Genomic DNA, 21,358 nt, shown 5'->3' on the forward strand with positions numbered 1-21,358 from the left:
GATCTCTAGATGACATACTGGATTTAGGATGGGCCCTAAATCCAATACTGGTGTCCTTATAAGAAGAGGAATAGACACAGAAGAATCCAGAGACATAGAGAGGAAGGCAATGAGAAGATGAAGCAGAGATTGGGGTGATGCGTCTACAAGACGAAGGGATGCCAAGGATTGCCAGCAACCCCCAGAAGCTAGGAGAGAGGCATGGGGCATCCAGATTCTCCCTCAAGGGTCTGCAGTGGTCTGAACCCCACTGACACTTGATTTCAGAGTTCTGGGCTCCTGAACTGTGAGAGAATAAATTTCTGTTGTTTCATGAAATTGAGTTATTTGTAGTGAGGTGGATGGACCTAGAGTCTGTCATACAGAGTGAAGTAAGTCAGAAAGAGAAAAAAAAATACCATATGCTAACACACATATATATATGGAATCTAAAAAAAAAGTGGTTCTGAAGAACCTAGGGGCAGGACAGGAATAAAGATGCAGACGTAGAGAATGGGCTTGAGGACACGGGGAGGGGGAAGGGTAAGCTGGGACGAAGTGAGAGAGTGGCATGGACATATATACACTACCAAATGTAAAATAGATAGCTAATGGGAAGCAGCCACAGAGCACAGGGAGATCAGCTTGGTGCTTTGTGACCACCTAGAGGGGTGGGATAGGCAGGGTGGGAGGGAGGGAGACGCAAGAGGGAAGAGATATGGGAACATATGTATATGTATAGCTGATTCACTTTGTTATAAAGCAGAAACTAACACACCATTGTAAAGCAATTATACTCCAATAAAGATGTTAAAAACAAAACAAAACAAAACAAAACAAAAAAAGATGATGGAGGCTAAGTAGCCAAAGAGGTGGATGGACTGTGCTGGTTCTTAGTGCGAGTTTCTCGGCAGACCACTTTTCAGCCTGGCCAGCTTGCTCCACGTTAAGCTCTGCTGGAAGGGGGTGCCAGAGGGTGACACAAGGCTGGGGAGGGAGGAGTCCATCCTGTGCGTTGATTTCCCTTCCCGTCTGTGGCACTGCAACGATAGCTGGTTCCAATTTCCCGCTTTTCCTCGTGCTCCCAGAGCCAGCCTCATGGGGCCCCCCAGAGGTACCCGCGCATGCTGCCTATGGCTCTCTCCTCGGAGGCCCGGCTCTGTGGGCCCCTTCTCACAGGCTGTGGGTTCAGGTGAGCCTGACCCTTCTCTCTGTGCCCCCAGCCGAGGGCGGGTGGCTGCTTCCTGCCCTGACCTCTGTGCTACTTCATGCCACCCTCGTACCTTTTCAGTTCTCCAGTACCTGCTTAATGATTTATATTAAACTCTGTTAAAATAACTGATGGGACTTCCCTGCTGGTCCAGTAGTTAAGACTCCGTGCTTCCACTGCAGGGGGCGAGGGTTCCATCCCTGGTCGGGGAACTAAGATCCCGCCATGGCACGTGGCATGGCCAAACAAAAACAAAAACAAAAACAAAAAAACACAGAGTGCCGTGGTTTCTAGTTCCCAAACAGACTGATGCCTAAAGCATGGATGACTCCAAGAAAAATTCGAGTAACAGAAAGAATGGAGGTGCCTCAATGGAGATAGACAAGCCTGTGGGAGGAGTGGGTTCAGAGTCTGGATCTGGACAAATTCCAATTAGATGTCTGTTAGACGGCATGAGACATCCAGGAGGGATGCTGAGTGTGGTCTTGGCTCTGTGAATTCCGAGTTCTGGGGAGAAGTGTGGGCTGGAGAGAACTACCTGCAGCTCACCAACACACACAGGTGTTTCGAGTCACAGCCTGTAAGCCTGTTCTGTGATACTCCAGGTCTTAGCACAGAGCTTGGCACAGGGAAAGGCTTCATACATATGTGCTGAATGAAGGACACATGGGTAGAAGAATCAGCAAATGGCGTTAGCTGAGTCATCGTGCCTGTAATAGTAAACTGTTTTGAAAATGAAGTTTCCTAGGAATGGAACTAATATGACAGGGAGGAACTTGTGGATGGACTCCTCCGAATCAACTTGCTTGTCAAGCCATGTGCAGGAACCTGGGTGACCAGGCGCCAGAGGGCATTTCCCTAGCAAGCATCCTCTGGGAATTTTTTGGAACCCAAGTGTGGTTTCTTTCAGTGCAAAACTAGTGTGTGGAAACAGAGGCTCTGGTTCCCAGCAGTTGAACATAACATCCCCTCTCTGAGCCGCCTGATGAATGAAACATGGCCTTTTGTTTAGCGTTTCTTTCTTTTATTCACCCTGGCCTCACACTTACCATCCGCTTCGAGTTCCAGTAAATTATTCATTACTCATCTCTTCTCGTCATTTAGCTTGGGAGCAGGACATCCTTGGGGTTAGGCTTGCCTTTGGTCAGGTCGAACGATGTCAGGTAAGGCCCTTCCTCCTCTGGCCAGGAGCTGAGGGAGTGGAAAAGACTGCCTGGACCCCGGTGTCACAGGCAGCCACCTGGGGCTGGCCCACGCTGAGGGCCACAGGTGTTGGGTGGCTGTCACGATTCTGCTTTTTCACTTGTTTGTTGCAGCAGCATCGGAGGTGAGCAGCGAAAGCACCAAAGGAAACAAAACAAAAGGGTAAGAGAAAGAATTCCCAAAGCCACATCCTTCACCCCAGAGAACTGGTCAGTAGGCCTGGCCGATGTGACGAAGCTGGGCTTGATCTTTCCAGCATGCGTGATTTGTTTTCATCCCAAAGAAGAACTTCCCTTTTAAAAAATACGATAGCTACATCTGCAAATCACGTGATCATGCTTGTCAGCTGCAGTGCAAGAGTTAAAATTTGTGAGGTTTAAGTAAACTTGGTTTAAAATATGATTAAAAGCCACTGGCTGTGCACCGTGCCCTCCCAGCATATATTTTTCTTTAACGTGTTCTTGTCAGACAAATATTCAGCAATAGCTGTGAATTTTAGTGCAACTCTGTGGAGTCAATATAAAAATTTGCCTTTTCGTGAGGTCTTTTGGTACAACTGTTTGCTGTGTTCTCTCCACGTGCCTCCCCTGCTCTCCCTCTGGGGAGTCAAGCTGTCTGGCCTCCCTTTGCCCTTGGCTGTGGGAGACCTTCCCAGGCTGAGAGTGGCCCACAGTAGCCCATCCAAAAAGAGGCCATGATGCAGATGCAGACTAGTCCCTGCTGAGCGGGAACTTTGGGGGCAGGAGGCTGCTGAATTGCTCAGACCTTCTTGCTCTTTCTTAGGACTTAGCAGAAATAATCTATCAGGTTTTATGCCTATAGTTCAGAAATTTTAGCCTGTCATCAGCCACTGATGTTCTGGGAAAGCTTCAGGGTTCTGAGCACAGATAGGTGGTGGAAAGAAGGGGTCTTATCCGCCTTTCTACCCACCAGAGGCTGAGCACCCTCTCTTCTTCCCAGCCACCCAGGGCTGGCCTCCAGGAGCTGATGGAAGGCCCGTATTATCTGGAGATGAAGATAAGATTACGGGGCTGAGGGTGGTGGAGAGGGACCAGAGAGGGATGTCGCTTTCCTCCCCTCCCTACAATCACTGCTCTCAGACTGATTTATGCCGCTCATTGGCCCAGAAGCCAGGTCGGGAGTGCCTTCCCTGGCAGGCTGTCTTCAGACGGCAGAGATAAGGGGGATCCAAGAGCTGGTCATCAGGAAGCAGTTAAAGAAAATTGTCCGCCTTCCCAGTGTAATGTTTTAAGGTGTACACAGCCCACTGACAGACACTGTTTGCCTTTTGAGAGTTACATTAAGATTTTCATGTGATCACGGAGCATGGCGTGCAACTACAGGTGCGTCAGAGGCTCAGTGCGTTCACCTTGGGTAATGCTTAACTGAAAAACTAGTAGTTGGACCACTCTCCCTTCCTCATGATGAGGCAAAAATGGGCTGGGTGAGCACATTTTCTGCGGAGGCGATGGGCTTTGTGAGAGCTAGGAGCTCAACTGCAGGGTCGCCTGGGGTTGGGGCAGTTTGCCAGGTGTGGCTGTTCCCAAGTGCTTTGTTTGTTTGTTTGTTAGTTTTTAACATCTTTATTGGAGTATAATTGCTTTACAATGGTGTGTTAGTTTCTGCTTTATAACAAAGTGAATCAGCTATACATATACATATGTTCCCATATCTCCTCCCTCTTACATCTCCAGCCCTCCCACCCTCCCTATCCCACCCCTTTAGGTGGTCACAAAGCACTGAGCTGATCTCTCTGTGCTAGGTGGCTGCTTCCCACTAGCTATCTATTTTCCGTTTCGTAGTGTATATATGTCCATGCCACTCTCTCACTTTGTCCCAGCTTACCCTTCCCCCTCCCCATATCCTCAAGTCCATGTTCTAGTAGGTCTGTGTCTTTATTCCCATCTTACCCCTAGGTTCTTCATGACTTTTTTTTTTTCTTAGATTCCATATATATGTGTTAGCATACGGTATTTGTTTTTCTCTTTCTGACTTACTCTAGGTCGATCCACCTCACTACAAATAACTCAGTTTCGTTTCTTTTTATGGCTGAGTAATATTCCATTGTATATATGTGCCACATCTTCTTTATCCATTCATCTGTTGATGGACACTTAGGCTGCTTCCAAGTGCTTTTGTCATCTCAGCTCCACTGGTCCCACATGCTCCCGAGACCCCCGGTGGTGGTTTCTTGTGCTTTTGGAGTAATTACTTGGTGTTGTCAAGCCCTCTGCTGGAAACACGAAGAATGTTTTCTGGGGGGACATCCCGGACGGCAGGGGACCCCTTGATGGGGATCGTCAAAGACTTTGCTCCCCTTTTCTAGCCAGAATGAAAACATAGTCATTCATCTCCATGTGACATCAATCCCCCACGTAAAGTGATACAAATTCAGTTATCATAGGGCAGTTTTGCCTGGACAAGGCCGTGTACTTCTATGTCTTGGTTTTGACATATGGCTTGGGTGTATCTTTAACCAAAAAGCATTTGCTCTAGTGCTTTTGAATACATTTAGTTTGCTTTTCTTCAGTAATGACCTTGGGTTTGGCCAGAATCTTCGGCTGGATTGTGAATAGGCATTTTCTTTGCCTTTTTGCCAAATAAACCCTTTTAATGTCAAAACAGGAGATAGTGTGACAGTTTAATCAGATACCAAGGTATAAGCATAAAGAAAGCAAAAAAAAGTGGTATCAAAAATACATGATAGAAATTAATATTTTACCAATATTCAATATACTGCTAAACCCATATTCTTTAAATATTAAAAAAAAACTTTTTAAACCAGTAGTCAGGAAACAGTGATGCTTTTAACTTTTCTTAACTGAAATATAGTTGATGTACAATATTGTGTTGTTTCAGGTGTACAGCAAAGTGATTCAGTTACATGTATTTGTATTTTTTCAGATTATTTTCCCTTATAGGTTATTACAAGATATTGAATATACTTCCCTGTGCTATACAGTAAGTCCTTGTTGCTTATCTATTTTACGTATAGTAGCTTGTATCTGTTAATCCTATACTCCTAATGTATCCCTTTTTACTATTAATATGCCCAGGGCAAATTTTCAGTGGCAGGAGGGTTATACTTGAGCTTACATGCAGGATTGGGTTAGTTTATAGATATAGTGTGCTTGGAAAGAGAAGCAGGATAAAAGCTTTTGGCTCATTAATTAGCTGGCCCTGGCCCCTGAGACTGGTTAATCTTCCTGGCAAGGAAGGAGACCTACATTGATTTAAGGGAAACTGCCAGCTTGCTCTCTCTTTCTTTCTGTCTCTCCCCCTTTCTCTGTTTGTCTCTCTTTGCGTCAATCTGTCTCTGTTTCGACTTGGAAAACAAACTTATGGTTACCAAAGGGGAAAAAGGGGAGGGGTTAAATTAGGAGGTTGGAATTAACATATATATACTACTATACATAAAATAGATAATCAACAAGGACGTACTGTATAGCACAGGGAGCTCTACTCGATACTCTGTAATAACATACGTGGGAAAAGAATCTGAAAAAGAATAGATATATGTATATGTATAACTGAATCACTTTGCTGTATGCCTGAAACTAACACCACATTGTAAATCAACTATACTCCAATATAAAATAAAAATTTTAAAATCTGTCTCTGTTTCTCTCCCTCTCTTCTTTGTTCTCTCTTGTACCTTTTCTTTTATCAATAAACCTAACAAAATAGTGTATATAATTGCAGAAACACACACACACACACACGCACACACACTAAAAAAGGCCTGGAAATATATGCCTCCCTGATGTTTTTTATTTTTTAAATTTTATTGGCATATAGTTGATTTACAATGTTGTGTTTAAATTCTGCTGTACAGCAAAGTGACTCAGTTATATATTTACATTCTTTTTTATATTCTTTTCCATTATGGTTTATCACAGGATATTGAATATAGTTCCCTGTGCTATACAGTAGGACCTTGTTGTCTATCCATTCTATATATAATAGTTTGCATCTGCCAATCCCAAACTCCCAATCCATCCCTCTCCACCCTCCTGCCTTGGCAACCACAAGTCTGTTCTCTATGTGGTGAGTCTCTTTCTGTTTTGTAGATAAGTTCTTCGGGTCATATTCTTAGATTCCACATATAAGTGATATCATATATTTGTCTTTCTCTGTCTGACTTACCTCACTTAGTATGATAATCTCTAGGTCCATCCATGTTGCTGCAAATGGCATTATTTATATACATGAACGTTGCCTCCCTGATGTTTTAACAGTTATCCCTTAGTGAGAGGATTATGTATGATTTTACTTTTCTCTTTCCTACCTCTTAATATTTTTCAGCTTTTTAGTGAGTACATTTACCTTTCATAATCAGAAGTTTTTAATAAGAAAGAGAAGTAGGATACTCAGTCTCACATAAGATGAAGGGAGAAGGCAACTTTCTTTGGAATCTGAAAAAGGAGTTTGCACAGGATCTCCCCAACTTGACTGTAATATCTGTTGGGAGTGGGAACAGTGTTTTGCTCACTGTCACGTCCCCAGGCCTGGCACAGCAGTTTTCCCAGAGTGACCTTTGACAGGTGTTTGTGGAGTGAATAATTAGAGATGAATCTATAGTGAAAAGAAGGTGAGTTTGGAGCAGGCAACTGTTTGGTGTTCAAATGCTGCTTATCTAAGATTCCGTCTATTTGACATGAAGTAAAAAGGACAATGGATTTGAACTAAAATGCTCTGATTGGATATAACTTAGGCAGGCTCTAATAAAACTCTCATTTTAAACCCCGGTAATCTTTCATTAGAGAGAATATTATAGACAAGAGCCCAGAAGGGGTTGACTGTATGGAAAAATAAATCCGGCATATATATTTTAACCAAGAAAGTCCATTGTGGGAATCCTAAATACTGGTATTTGGTCACTCGCTAAAGATATCTATAACAGCAATTGTGGGATGCGAGGGAAGCTCCACCCTCTCTGCATTTGACAAGTCCTGATTCTTTCAAGGGGAAATATTAATGGATTTATCTGGTGCCAAATCTGCTGGTGGAGGGAGGAAGCTGACCTTACAGTCTCCCCATTGCACGTTATCTGGGTGTTCAGCCAGCCGGGACTCGAGGCACTGCCTGGCTCTGCAAAGTGCCCTTGTAGGCAGCTCCCAAACTCCCTGGAAGCAACCGCCTACAAGCATCTGGGCTGAAAACTACAAACGTTTAGCGAGTTGGGAAACGCTGCCTACTTCAAAGGGGAGATTCACCCCGGCTATAGCTTTGATGGGAGAGGTTAAAGCTCTGCTAAAAGAATCTTTTCAAAAGCTTCAACTCTAAAGCGGAGCGCTCTGGGACTCTCGTGATGGAGAACCCACACCCCTAGTCTTTCTCCTCGGCTCACTTCTCTAGTTGTCATGTCTCCTCAGGACTCAATTCTATCACTCTGATGTTTTGGAAATATTTTCTGCTGAGTGAGTTGCTTAGAAAAAAGAAGCAATCAGTGGTAGCTAACAGAGCTTGTATTGGGGATGATTATTTAAGGACTTGAGGTATAATTTCTGCTTATCGAGTAGTCGCTTTATTTGCTTGGCAGGATGAGAGAGGAATCTTTATTTATTTTGCTCCTATAAAAAGACCTTGGGTTGCTTGTTTTTTTTTCCAAAGCTAGGCCAAAGCAAATATATTTTTCAATGTCAAAAATATAAGAAAAAAGACTGAAATTTCAACAAGGGGATTTCTCAAACACATTTTCTGCTCGACTAAACTGTGTTTGCTTTTCTGGGCAATCTGTGGACTGCTGTAAGTTTATAAGCTGTTGTGTCAAAGGTCTCATTAGCACTTGTGGAAATAGAACTGTCTGTGAATGGTCTTCCTCCTGAAGATGGATACCTACCCGGTATGGATGGCTGTCCTTGTGCATCCCTGCTGCTGTCTCCGTGTACCTATGTTATCTTTCACTTCAAACTTTCAGGCCCATTTGAAAAACCAGAGCCCTCAGAATAGAGACCCAGATGACTCCAGGAATGCCCTGACTTTCTAAAGCCTTCATGGCCACTCCTGGCCAGCTGTGAACTGTGAAAAGACATCTCATTTTCCCTGCCTCCTACACTTCTCCCTCCCTCTCAAATATAAACATCGTTAAACTGGTTAAAGAGGAGGGACTTCCCTAGTGGCGCAGTGGTTAAGAATCCACCTGCCAATGCAGGGGACACGGGTTCCAGCCCTGGTCCAGGAAGATCCCACATGCCTCAGAGCAACTAAGCCCGTGTGCCACAACTACTGAGCCCACGTGCCACAACTACTGAAGTCCGTGCGCCTGGAGCCTGTGCGCCTGGAGCCCGTGCTTGGCAACAAAGAGAAGCCACCGCAATGAGAAGCCTGTGCACTGCAAGGAAGAATGAGTTCCCACTTGCCGCAACTAGAGAAAGCCTGTGCGCAGCAATGAAGACCCTACGCAGCCAAAAATAAATAAATAAATTTTTTTAAAAACCCAAACAAACCAGGTAAAGAGCAAATCAGTAAAAACAGTACTGCTTCCTGTGTAGAAATTACATGGTTGTTTTGAGGAGGGCCATTTATTTGTTAGGTGCTTTGCTGCATAGGATATTACCTTTGCAGTCTGCTGAGCTACCTTGATTGGATACTGGAAGGAAATTATTAATGTAATTTTATGCTGAATTTATAGATTTGATGCCTCTGTCTTTTGTCATTATTTCTGCTAGCATTTAAAACTCTATAATACCTTAATTATGACTTTTCTTTGTTTTTATAGTCTAAGGCTATTTGATGCACAGGCAGAATTTTATAAATTAAATAAGTAGATATGGTTCACTTACAGAGAAAAAGAAGAAAATAATCAGAGAAAGTAAACACTTTGGGGGAGTGACTATAATCAGTTCCCTAATTTAAACAAAGATCTGCCCACAGCACAGAGTGTTGGAGACCTGACAAGACCATGCCTTCCTGAAATAACGGAGCCTCTGCGTGCCTGTCCCTTGTGCGTCAGACACGGGAGAGCTTTCAATCATCCTGCGCGTCTTATGTGAAAGAGGAATAAAATGGTACAGAAACCTGAAGGCCTGTGGACGCTAGTCTTGACTCTTACTTACTGTTTATCTGAACTTGGGCAAATTATTTACTTTCTGCAAGCCTCAGTTTCCACATCTCTAAAAGTGTTCATATAATATCTATTTTTCTTGTCGTTATAAAGGCTTTGTAAGGGAGAAATGACATAATGGATGTAAAACTACTTGTTAACCTGTGAAAGGCTGTGTAAACATAAGACCACAGCCACATGCTGGCAGCTCTTGGGCCAAGCACTGCACACGTATTTTATTTGGCCTGCACTGTACTTTAAAAAAGAGAGCTAACGTTCATACATAGAAGGATTTACATAATATTTTAGACTTCTGGCTTCCCTTGAAAAACCAAGCCTTGTGGCGACCTGGGCCCCGCTTCTGTGTGGCAACAATTGGCCTGAGTTGAACTGTGGCAGCCTTGTTAGATGGACCATGTGGTTTTCAATTCCTTCAATCTCCACCCCTCCCTGACAGCTCTCCGCCAATGAGAATGGTCCCTTGTGCTGTTTGTGTGGCCTGCCTGGCTCCTAAGTACACTGGATTCATGATACTTGAGGATGTTAGATAGGCTGCTTTGACTTTGTGACAAAAACCACTGGCCGTGGAGTGGAAAGATCAGAGCTAAAGCCCCAGCTCTGGCATTGGGGCAACTGGGACAAGTCACTTCACCTTCTTGAATATTTTTTCTCATATGGAAAGTAGAACATGGTAACTGTCTCATAAGATTTTGGAGAGGTTTTACATAGAATAAGGACCTCAGCTTATAAACGAGACTGAACACCACACATATGTATGTATTAGTAGATATCCAGTTATTTATTACTGTTACCGAACTGAGCTAGGATCTGCTCAACTGACGCACCGGTCTACTTACATTGGGCTGTTGTGAAGGAAAGTACAGTGTTTATTTGCAGGGCACTAAGCAAGGAGAACAGACAGCTAGTGCTCAAAAGACCCAAACTCCCTGATGGCTTTTGGGCGAGGGTTTTTAAAGGCAGCATTAGAGGTGAGGGTCACAGGGTGTGTGATCAGCTCATGGACATTCTTCTGATTGGTTAGTGGTAAGGTTAGTGGTAAGGTAACAAGGTGATGTTTTGGGAATCTTAATCACCAACCTTCTGGTTCCAGCCAGTCTGGGGCCTATATGCTTGTGGTCATCACATAGTCACCATCCTCCACCAGGGTGGGGGGTCTAGTTTCTGCAGAACAACTCAAAGATACATGTCCGATGTTATGTATATCCCTTGAGGAGTCCTGTGACTTAGTTTTGTCTCTGAACTATTGTTTAAAGCTATCATTACTTTTCTTGATTGACTGATTTCCTTTGTTTCTGCATTCCATCCCTTCTCTAATTAGTAACTGCTCGAGTCTGCTGTTTGGAATTTGGGGAAAGCCTAGGAGACTAAAGCTTTTTTTATACAAACAAGAAATGGGGGACGCGGAGGGGCTTTTGTACCCGGGAGGACCCCACAGGGCCCTGCTCAGTTTCATTACCACAATGATGTGTAACAAATAACCACAAAAATCTCGGTGGCCTATAGCAATAAACACTTATTTTTGCTTATGAGTTAATAAGTTGGGGGTGGCTCTGCTGACCTTGGCTGAGACAAGTGTGCCAACCCAGCTCCATTCTGTGTGTCTCACCCTCTATCAGGCTAGTCTGAGCTGCTTCTCATGGCAGAGTCAGAGGAACAAGCGAGAGAAAGTGAAAATGTGCAAGTGCTTTTTCAAGCATTTGATTGTGCTGTATTTGCTAACATCCAATGACCATAGTAAATTCCATGGCTGAACCCAGAGTTAAGGGGTGGGACAGAAAACCCCACCCATGATGGGCAGGCACTGCAAAGTTATATAGAAAAGAGATCCAGGGAGGAGTGAGGATTTGGAGCCATTTTTGCCATCAATCTGCCTCAGATAGGGTAATCTAAACTGCTGAAACAAATATATTTCCAAAGCACATAATGATTCAAATACAGAAGTTCATTGCTCATTCATTTAACAGTATACGTCCCGGTTGTAGGGTGTGGGGTGGGGGTGACTCTCCTCACATAGTGATTCAGGGACCCAGGCACTTTCCATCCTTTAGCTCCATCATCACCCAAGTCCCATCACTGTCACTATCAACGCCAGGATATGAGGGGTTGACAAATCCTTCCTAGAGGGCCAAGTAGTATATATTTTAGGATTTGCAACTACTCAACATTTCCGTTATAGTGCAAAAGCAACTATAGACAATATGTCAAGGAATGGGCATGACTGTGTTCCAATAAAACATTTACACAACCAGACAGCAGGCTGAATTTGGCCCATGAGTGTTAGTTTGCTAACTCCTGCCCTAGAGCTACAGACCTTATAGGTATTGGATTAACCTTGTAAGTTAACACAGAAGACAGTTTTATCAAATATTTTGCCTATGGGATAAGAGGAATTTCTAGCTTTCCAACCTGCTATATCTGTTTCTTTGCTATCTGGTACCAAACAAACAAGCCAATTCTCATAAGCACATTTTTCAAACAGCAGCTCCCTACTTTGAGATACCAATTTCTGTGTTAGGGTAGCCTAACTGCTAAGAAAAAGACCCCCAAAGCCATGTAATGGCACAAACATAATAGAAAGTACATATGTACCACTGGTCGATGAGTGGCTCTCCTTTACATGGGGATTCGGGAGCGTCAATGTACTTCCTTTCCCTCTTGGGGCCTTGCCACCCCCTCATTTTGGCCTGTACCCAATGTGTAGAAGAGGAAAGAGCATGGGGGAAACACATCTAGTTCTTTTATAAATAAGTAAATAAATTATTTTATTGAAGTATAGTTAATTTACAGTGTTGTAGTAGTTTCAGGTGTACAGCAAAGTGATTCAGTTACATATATATATTTTTTTCAGATTCTTTTCCATTATAGTTATTACAGGATATTGAATATAGTTCCCTAGTTCCCTGTGCTATACAGTAAGTCTATTTTGTTATCTATTTTATATACAGCACTGTGTACCTGTTACTCCCAAACTCCTAATTTATTCCTCCCCCCCTCCCCGACTTTCCCCTTTGGTAACCATAAGTTTGTTTTCTATGTTTGTGAGTCTCCTTCTGTTTTGTAAGTTCATTTGTATCATTTTTTAGATTCCACATATAAATGATATCATATGGTATTTGTCGTTCTCCTTCTGACTTACTTCACCTAGTATGATAATCTCTAGGTCCATCCATGTTGCTGAAAACAGCATTCTTTCATTCTTTTTTGCAGCTGAGTAGTATTCCATTGTGTATGTGTGTATATACACACATACACATACATATATATACCACATCTTCTTTATCCATTCATCTGCTGATGGACATTCAGGTTGTTTTCCATGTCTGCTGTGAACATTGAGGTGCATGTATCTTTTTGAATTACAGTTTTCTCCAGATATATGCCAGGAGTGAGATTGCCAGATCATATGGCAATTCTACTTTTAGTTTTTTAAGGAACCTCCTTACTGTTCTACATAGTGGCTGCACCAATTTACATTCCCACCAACAGATATATCTACTTCGTTTTTTTTCCTCCTATTTATAAGAGATTCACTTTATTTATTTTAACAGATCTTTATTGGAGTATAATTTCTTCACAATACTGTGTTAGATTCTGTTGCACAACAAAGTGTATCAGCCGTATGCATACACATGTCCCCATATCCCCTCCCTTTTGAGCCTCCCTCCCATCCTCCCTATCCCACCCCTCTAGGTCATCACAAAACATGGAACAGATCCCCTGTGCTATGCTGCTGCTTCCCACCAGCCAACTATTTTACATTCGGTAGTATATATATGTTGATGCTACCCTCACTTCGCCCCAGCTTTCCCCTCCCACCCCATGTCCTCAACGCCATTCTCTATGTCTACCTCTTTATTCCTGCCCTGCAACTAGGTTCATCAGTACCATTTCTTTCTTTTTTTTTTTTTTTAGATTCCATATATATGCGTTAGCATATGGTATTTGTTTTTCTCTTTTTGACTTACTTCACTCTGTATGACAGACTCTACATCCATCCACCTCACTACAAATAACTCAGTTTCATTTCTTTTTATGGCTGAGTAATATTCCATTGTATATATGTGCCACATCTTCTTTATCCATTCATCTGTCAATGGACATTTAGGTAGCTTCCATGTCCTGGCTATGGTAAATAGTGCTGCAACGAACATTGTGGTACATCTCTCTTTTTGAATTATGGTTTTCTCTGGGTATATGTCCAGTAGTGGGATTTCTGGGTCATATGGTAGTTCTATTTTTAGTTTTTAAGGAACCTCCACACTGTATTCCATAATGGCTGTATCAATTTACGTTCCCACCGACAGTGCAGGAGGGTTCCCTTTTCACCACACCCTCTCCAGCATTTACTGTTTCTAGATTTTTTGATAATGGCCATTCTGACTGGTGTGAGGTGATACATCATTGTAGTTTTGATTTGTATTTCTCTAATGATTAGTGATGTTGAGCATCTTTTCATGTGCCTCTTGACCATCTGTATGTCTTCCTTACAGGAATGTCTATTTAGGTCTTCCACCCATTTTTTAACTGGATTGTTTGTTTTTTGGATACTGAGCTGCATGAGCTGCTTGTATATTTTGGAGATTAATCCTTTGTCTGTTGTTTCATTTGCAAATATTTTCTCCCATTCTGAGGGTTGTCTTTTCATCTTGTTTATGGTTTCCTTTGCTGTGCAAAAGCTTTTAAGTCTCATTAGGTCCCATTTGTTTATTTTTGTTTTTATTTCCATTTCTGTAGGAGGTGGGTCAAAAAGAATCTTGCTGTGACTTGTGTCATAGGGTGTTCTGCCTATGTCTTCCTCTAAGAGTTTTATAGTGTCTGGCCTTACATTTAGGTCTTTAATCCATTTTGAGTTTATTTTTGTGTATGCTGTTAGGAAGTATTCTTATTTCATTCTTTTACATGTTGCTGTCCAGTTTTCCCAGCACCGCTTATTGAAGAGGCTGTCTTTTCTCCATTGTATACTCTTGCCTCCTTTATCAAAAATAAGGTGACCATATGTGCATGGGTTTATCTCTGGGCTTTGTATCCTGTTCCATTGATCTATATTTCTGTTTTTGTGCCAGCACCGTACTCTCTTGATTACTGTAGATTTGTAATATAGTCTGAAGTCCAGGAACCTGATTCCAGCTCCATTTTTCTTTCTCAAGATTGCTTTGGCTATTCGGGGTCTTTTGTGTTCCCATACAAATTGTGAAATTTTTTATTCTAGTTCTGTGAAAAATGCCATTGGTTGTTTGATAGGGATTGCATTGAATCTGTAGATTGCTTTGGGTAGTATAGTCACTTTCACAATGTTGATTCTTCCAATCCAAGAGCATGGTATATCTCTTCATCTGTTTGTATCATCTTTAATTTCTTTCATCAGCGCCCTAGAGTTTTCTGTGTTCAGGTTTTTTGTCTCCTTAGGTAGGTTTATTCCTAGGTATTTTATTCTTTTTGTTGCAATAGTACATGGGAGTGTTTCCTTAATTTTCAGATTTTTCATCATTAGTGTACAGGAATGCAAGAGATTTCTGTACATTGATTTTGTATCCTGCTACTTTACCAAATTCATTCATTATCTCTAGTAGTTTTCTGGTAGCATCTTTAGGATTTTCTCTGTATAGTATCATGTCATCTGCAAACGGTGACAGCTTAACTTCTTTTCCAATTTGGGTTACTTTTATTTCTTTTTCTTCTCTAATTGCTGTGGCTAAAACTTCCACAACAATGTTGAATAATAGTGGTGAGAGTGGGCAACCTTGTCTTGTTCCTGATCTTAGTGGAAATTGTTTCAGTTTTTCACCATTGAGAATGATGTTTGCTGTGGGTTTGTCATATATGGCTTTTATTATGTTGAGGTAGGTTCCCTCTGTGCCTACTTTCTGGAGACTTCTTATCATAAATGGGTGTGGAATTTTGTTGAAAGATTTTCCTGCATCTATTGCTATTATCATATGGTTTTCATCCTTCAATTTGTTAATATGGTGTATCACATTGATTGATTTGTGTATATTGAAGAATCCTTGCATTCCTGGGATAAACCCCACTTGATCATGGTGTATGATCCTTTTAATGTGCTGTTGGATTCTGTTTGCTAGTATTTTGTTGAGGATTTTTGCATCTATGTTCATCAGTGATATTGGCCTATAGTTTTCTTTTTTTGTGCATCTTTATCTGGTTTTGGTATCAGGGTGATGGTGGCCTCGTAGAATGAGTTTAGGATTACCTCCCTCTGCTATATTTTGGAAGAGTTTGAGAAGGATAGGTGTTAGCTCTTCTCTAAATGTTTGATAGAATTCACCTGTGAAGCCATCTGGTCCTGGGCTTTTGTTTGTTGGAAGATTTTTAATCACAGTTTCAATTTCAGTGCTTGTGATTGGTCTGTTCTTATTTTCTATTTCTTCCTGGTTCAGTCTCAGAAGGTTGTGCTTTTCTAAGAATGTGTCCATTTCTTCGAGGTTGTCCATTTTATTGGCATATAGTTGCTTGTAGTAATCTCTCATAATCCTTTGTATGTCTGCAGTGTCAGTTGTTACTTCTCCTTTTTCATTTCTAATTCTATTGATTTGAGTCTTCTCCCTTTTTTTCTTGATGAGTCTGTTTAATGGTTTATCAATTTTGTTTATCTTCTGAGAACCAGCTTTTAGTTTTATTGATCTTTGCTGTTGTTTCCTTTATTTCTTTTTCATTTATTTCTGATCTGATCTTTATGATTTCTTTCCTTCTGCTAACTTTTGCGGTTTTTTGTTGTTCTTTCTCTAATTGCTTTAGGTGTAAGATTAGGTTGTTTACTTGAGATGTGTCTTGTTTCTTGAGGTAAGATTGTACTGCTATAAACGTCCCTGTTAGAACTGCTTTTGCTGCATCCCATAGGTTTTGGGTCATCGTGTTTTCATTGTCATTTGATTCTAGGTATTTTTTGATTTCCTCTTTGATTTCTTCAGTGATCTCTTGGTTGTTTAGTAACATGTTGTTTAGCCTCCATGTGTTTGTATTTTTTACAGTTTTTTCCTTGTAATTGATATCTAGTCTCATAGTGTTGTGGTCAGAAGAGATAGTTGATACGATTTCAATATTCTTAAATTTACCAAGGCTTGATTTGTGACCCAAGATATCATCTATCCTGGAGAATGTTCCATGAGCACTTGAGAAGAAAGTGTTTTCTGTTGTTTTTGGATGGAATGTCCTATAAATATCAATTAAGTCCATCTCGTTTAATGTGTCATTTAAAGCTTGTGTTTCCTTATTTATTTTCATTTTGGATGATCTGTCCATGGTGAAAGTGGGGTGTTAACATCTCTTACTATGATTGTGTTACTGTCTATTTCCCCTTTTATGGCTGTTAGCATTTGCCTTATGTATTGAGGTACTCCTATGTTGGGTGCATAAATATTTACAATTGTTATATCTTCTTCTTGGATTGATCCCTTCATCATTATGTAGTGTCCTTCTTTGTCTCTTGTAATAGTCTTTATTTTAAAGTCTATTTTGTTTGATATGAGAATTGCTACTCCAGCTTTCTTTTGATTTCCATTTGCATGGAATATCTTTTTCCATCCCCTCCCTTTCAGTCTGTTTGTGTTCCTAGGTCTGAAGTGAGTCTCTTTTAGACAGCATGTATACGGGTCTTATTTTTGTATCGATTCAGCCAGCCTATGTCTTTTTGTTGGAGCATTTAATCCATTTACATTTAAGGTAATTATCAATATGTATGTTCCTATTACTATTTTCTTAATTGTTTTGGGTTTGTTTTTGTAAGTCTTTCCCTTCTCTTGTGTTTCCTGCCTAGAGAAGTTCCTTTAGCATTTGTTTTAAAGTTGGTTTGGTGGTGCTGAATTCTCTTAGCTTTTGTTTGTCTGTAAAGGTTTTAATTTCTCCATGGAATCTGAATGAGATCCATGCTGGGTAGAGTAATTTTGGTTGTAGGTTTTTCCCTTTGGTCACTTTAAATATGTCCTGCCACTCCCTTCTGGCTTGCAGAATTTCTGCTGAAAGATCAGCTGTTAACCTTATGGGGATTCCCTTGTATGTTATTTGTTGCTTTTCCCTTGCTGCTCTTAGTATTTTTTCTTTGTATTTAATTTTTATCGTTTGATTAATATGTGTCTCGGCATGTTTCTCTTTGGGTTTATCCTGTATGGGGACTCTCTGCACTTCCTGGACTTGATTGAATATTTCCTTTCCCATGTTAGGGAAGTTTTTGACTATAATCTCTTTAAATATTTTCTCAGACCCTTTGTTTTTCTCTTCTTCTTCTGGGATCCCTGTAATTTGAATGTTGGTGCATTTAATGTTCTCCCAGTGGTCTCTGAAACTGTCCTAAATTCTTTTCATTCTTTTTTCCTTATTCTGCTCCCTGGCAGTGATTTCCACCATTTTATCTTCCAGCTCACTTATTCGTTCTTCTGCCTCAGTTATTCTGCTATTGATTCCTTCTAGAGTATTTTTAATTTCAGTTATTGTGTTGTTCATCACTGTTTGTTTGCTCTTTAGTTCTTCTAGATCCTTGTTAAATATTTCTTGTATTTTCTCCATTCTGTTTCTGAGATTTTGGATCATCTTTACTATCATGACTCTGAATTCTTTTTCAGGTAGGTTGCCTATTTCATCTTCATTTATTTGGTCTTGTAGGTTTTTACCTTGCTCCTTCATCTGTAACATGTTTTTGTCGTGTCATTTTTTTTTTTTTTTTTTTGGATGGATGGGGCTGTATTCTTGTCTTGCTGGTTGTTTGGCCTGAGGCATCCAGCACTGGAGTTTGCAGGCTGTTGGATAGAGCCGGGTCTTGGTGCTGAGATGAGGACCCCCGGGAGGCCTCACTCTGATTAATATTCCCCGCGGTCTGAGGTTCTCTGTTAGTCCAGTGGTTTGGACTCGGAGCTCCCACCACAGGAGCTCAGGCCCGACCTCCGGCCTGGGAACCACGATCCTGCAAGCTGGTCACCGGGGGTTCCTCCCATCCCCTTAGGTGTCTGTGGTCCCCCACCAGTGCCCGGTAGGTGCCCTAGTTGTCACACATCTGCTTCTTAAAAGCTTTGGTCATAGTGTCACACATTGCTTCTCATTATCCATACAGTTATGGCCACACATAACTGTAATAGAGACTGGAAAATCAGTCTAACCATGTACCCAGCTACAATCACATAAGTACGCAAAGAAAGAATGGGCAGTAGTGTTTTTTAACTCTTACAGAATGATTCTTAGACCACAAGTGTCCCAGTGCCTAACACAGAACCAGGTATGGAGTGAATATTTGATTAATATTTATTGAAGGAAGGAGGAAAGGAAGGAAGGTGGGAAGGAGAAAAGAAAAGAAAGGAGGGAGGGGGAAGGGAGGGAGGGAAGAGAGAAGGAAGGAGGAAGGAAGGAAGGAAGGGAGGGAGTAAAGAAGATGCCAACCATGTGTGTGCCTGCCCGTTTATACACAGACAAAACTATCTATAAAGGATCATGCTTCCCCATTTGTGTTTAATCTTTTCAGTACTAAGTAATTATTTGTGTCCCTTGGATTCTGTGAATGATATACTGCAACTGTATACATGTCCTCTTTGGTGTTCATAGACCTAGGGGGAAGAGAATTAAAGTCAAAGGGAAGGAACGAGGAAGAAACAAGGTAAGAGCAACTGGAACAGAACCTCCCTAAGCATTTAGGGCTCAGGGTCATCAGAGGTTCACAGAATAGTGAGAAAGTGTAGCTGTGCCTTCCCCCTCCCACCTTTCAAGTATTTCTAAATGGACTTAATTAAGGTCGCCTCCATCACAGGACTTTGCAGTGATCCAAATGGTGCTCTTCAGGTGCTGCCTGTGTCTGGCCAAGGCGAGGCTCTGGACAGTTCTGTCTGGCTGCACACATGGCACTTCTCTGCTCAGTTACCTCTCACTACCTTCTGCTGTTCTGGTGACTGTGTGGACCTCTTCTATGATGGAGCCTCAAGAAATCCTAACATCTTCACCATTGAGGACAATGCTAAGGGCCCAGGGACTGAGAGATCCTTGGCACGGTGCTGGACACAATTATCGTAGGGAGGGGAGAATTGGCCAGGACTCATGGCTACCACCCTACTTCACTCAGGTGAAGGACAGAGGATGAATAGAGAGGTGTACTGGTGCAACTCAAAATGATGGGGAATGGGCCAGTATCTGCTTTGGGGCTTTGTGGAGCTGCAGGTCTGGTTCAGGCTTACTCCAGTATACCCACCAGAGTGAGAGTCTGAACTACCATCTTAGCCTGAACCTTTCTCATAGCATTGACTTCCAGTGGTAGGTGTGTCTGGTCTGCTAGACACAGTAAGGACTGACCCGTGATGAAAGATACTTTGCTGGGATCCAACTTCTGAACTGTGATCACTTTTTAAAACAGTGCCAGAGGCCCCATAAACCCCACCTCTAGCCGGGGTATGGGGATCTATAGAGGAAGGGAAAAGAAACATTAAAAAACCCAATTTCTTGATTATATAAAATCTGGCCAAAGAACATAAATACATGAGATAAATGACCTAGGAAAGGTTTCAATATTTTTCAACTTGGTAGTGCAAAAGAAAATTTATTTTTGAGCATCTTGACACTCTGGCATTCTGGGTTGAGTTGGAACAATGGGCCACAGGCTCTTTTTATTTCATTCCATTCCACTACATCATTTTCCATTTGGTAATACTAATTCATACTTAGTGTTTTGTTTCATAGTCAACTTGTGTTTTATCATTTCAAGTGGAATTTTGGTTTAGTTGTAATCACTCAAGCAACCACTGAAAAAATTATACAAAAATATACAGTTAGAAAATACATTAATAAATTTAAATGGAATAATAAAAAATGTTCAAATAACCCAAAAGAAGGCAGAGAAGAGGCAACTAACTCCAGCTAATATTAATCAAGGGCAGAGATTGTCAAAATGAATTTTAAAACACACACACACAGACAAGAACTACAGAGAAATAAAAAACAGAAAACAATAAAATTTTAGACCCTAAGTACAAACTTATCAATAAGTATATTAAATGTAAATGAGCTAAACACACCTGTATTCTGTCTGTAAGAACTCACTTCAAATATAGTCATACAGGTGAAGATTGTATTAGCTTTCTCTGTTGCATAACAGATTACTGCAAACTTGCTTAAGACAGCACAGATCTATTATCTCACAGTTTCCATTGGTCAGAAGTCTGGGCATGACTTAGCTGGATTATCTACTTTACTTCAGGGTATCAACAGGCTGCAGCTGGGTCTGTGGCCTCATCAGAGTCTCAACTAGGGAAGAGCTTCCTCAGGTTGTTTGGCAGAATTCATTTCCTTGAGGCTGCAGAAATGATGCTTCAGTTGTTATGCACATAAATATGTCAGCTTAGATGAAATGGACCAGTTTTTCAAAAAACCAAAAACTACCAAAACTAACCCAAGATGAAATGGATAACTTGAATAGTCTTATAACTATCAAAAGTAATTGAATTCATAATCAAAAGCCTTCCAAAAACCAGATGGTTTCACTAGCTAAGTCTACCAAATATTTAAAGAAGAAATCAGTCCAACATTATCTCTTTCAGAAAATAGAAGAGGAAGAAACACTTCGCAACTCATTTTATGAGGCCAGCACTGATACCACAACTAGATTAAGGCAGTACCAAAAAAGTATATTCCAGACCAAAATCCTGATGGAACACCAATGACCAACACAAAAATCCCCAACAAAATATTAGCACATCAAATCCAACACATAAACAAAGAATAATACATCACAACCAAGTGGGGTTTGTCCTGGGAACGTGAGGCATTCAGTGTTCGAAAATCAGTCAACATAATTCACCCTATTAACCGTCTAAAGAAGAAAAAGTATGTGATCACATCAACTGATGCAGAAAAAGTATTTGAAAATAAAATTCAACATTGATTCATGATTAAAAAGCTGCAACAAACTAGGAATA

The 21,358-nt window shown here is 41.2% G+C and overlaps 1 protein-coding gene across 12 annotated transcripts in view; it reads left to right on the plus strand.

Moving 5' to 3' along the window:
* The window catches only part of MYO3B (myosin IIIB), a 506,873-nt gene that overhangs the window by 24,650 nt on the left and 460,865 nt on the right, over positions 1 to 21,358 (plus strand). For 6 of the 12 annotated variants that reach the window (XM_079925177.1, XM_079925176.1, XM_079925170.1 and 3 more), the window contains exon 2: positions 2,506 to 2,554. The exons of 4 other annotated variants lie outside the window; for them this stretch is intronic. In XM_079925177.1, the coding sequence (XP_079781303.1) occupies positions 2,506 to 2,554 (49 nt within the window). Of the gene's footprint in view, positions 1 to 2,505; positions 2,555 to 19,009; positions 19,054 to 21,358 lie in introns of those variants that run through there. 2 more of the 12 variants (XM_079925178.1, XM_079925181.1) reach the window with 2 other exon arrangements.

Source organism: Stenella coeruleoalba (assembly GCF_951394435.1).
Source record: "Stenella coeruleoalba genome assembly, chromosome: 6".
Taxonomy (NCBI): Eukaryota; Metazoa; Chordata; class Mammalia; order Artiodactyla; family Delphinidae; genus Stenella; species Stenella coeruleoalba.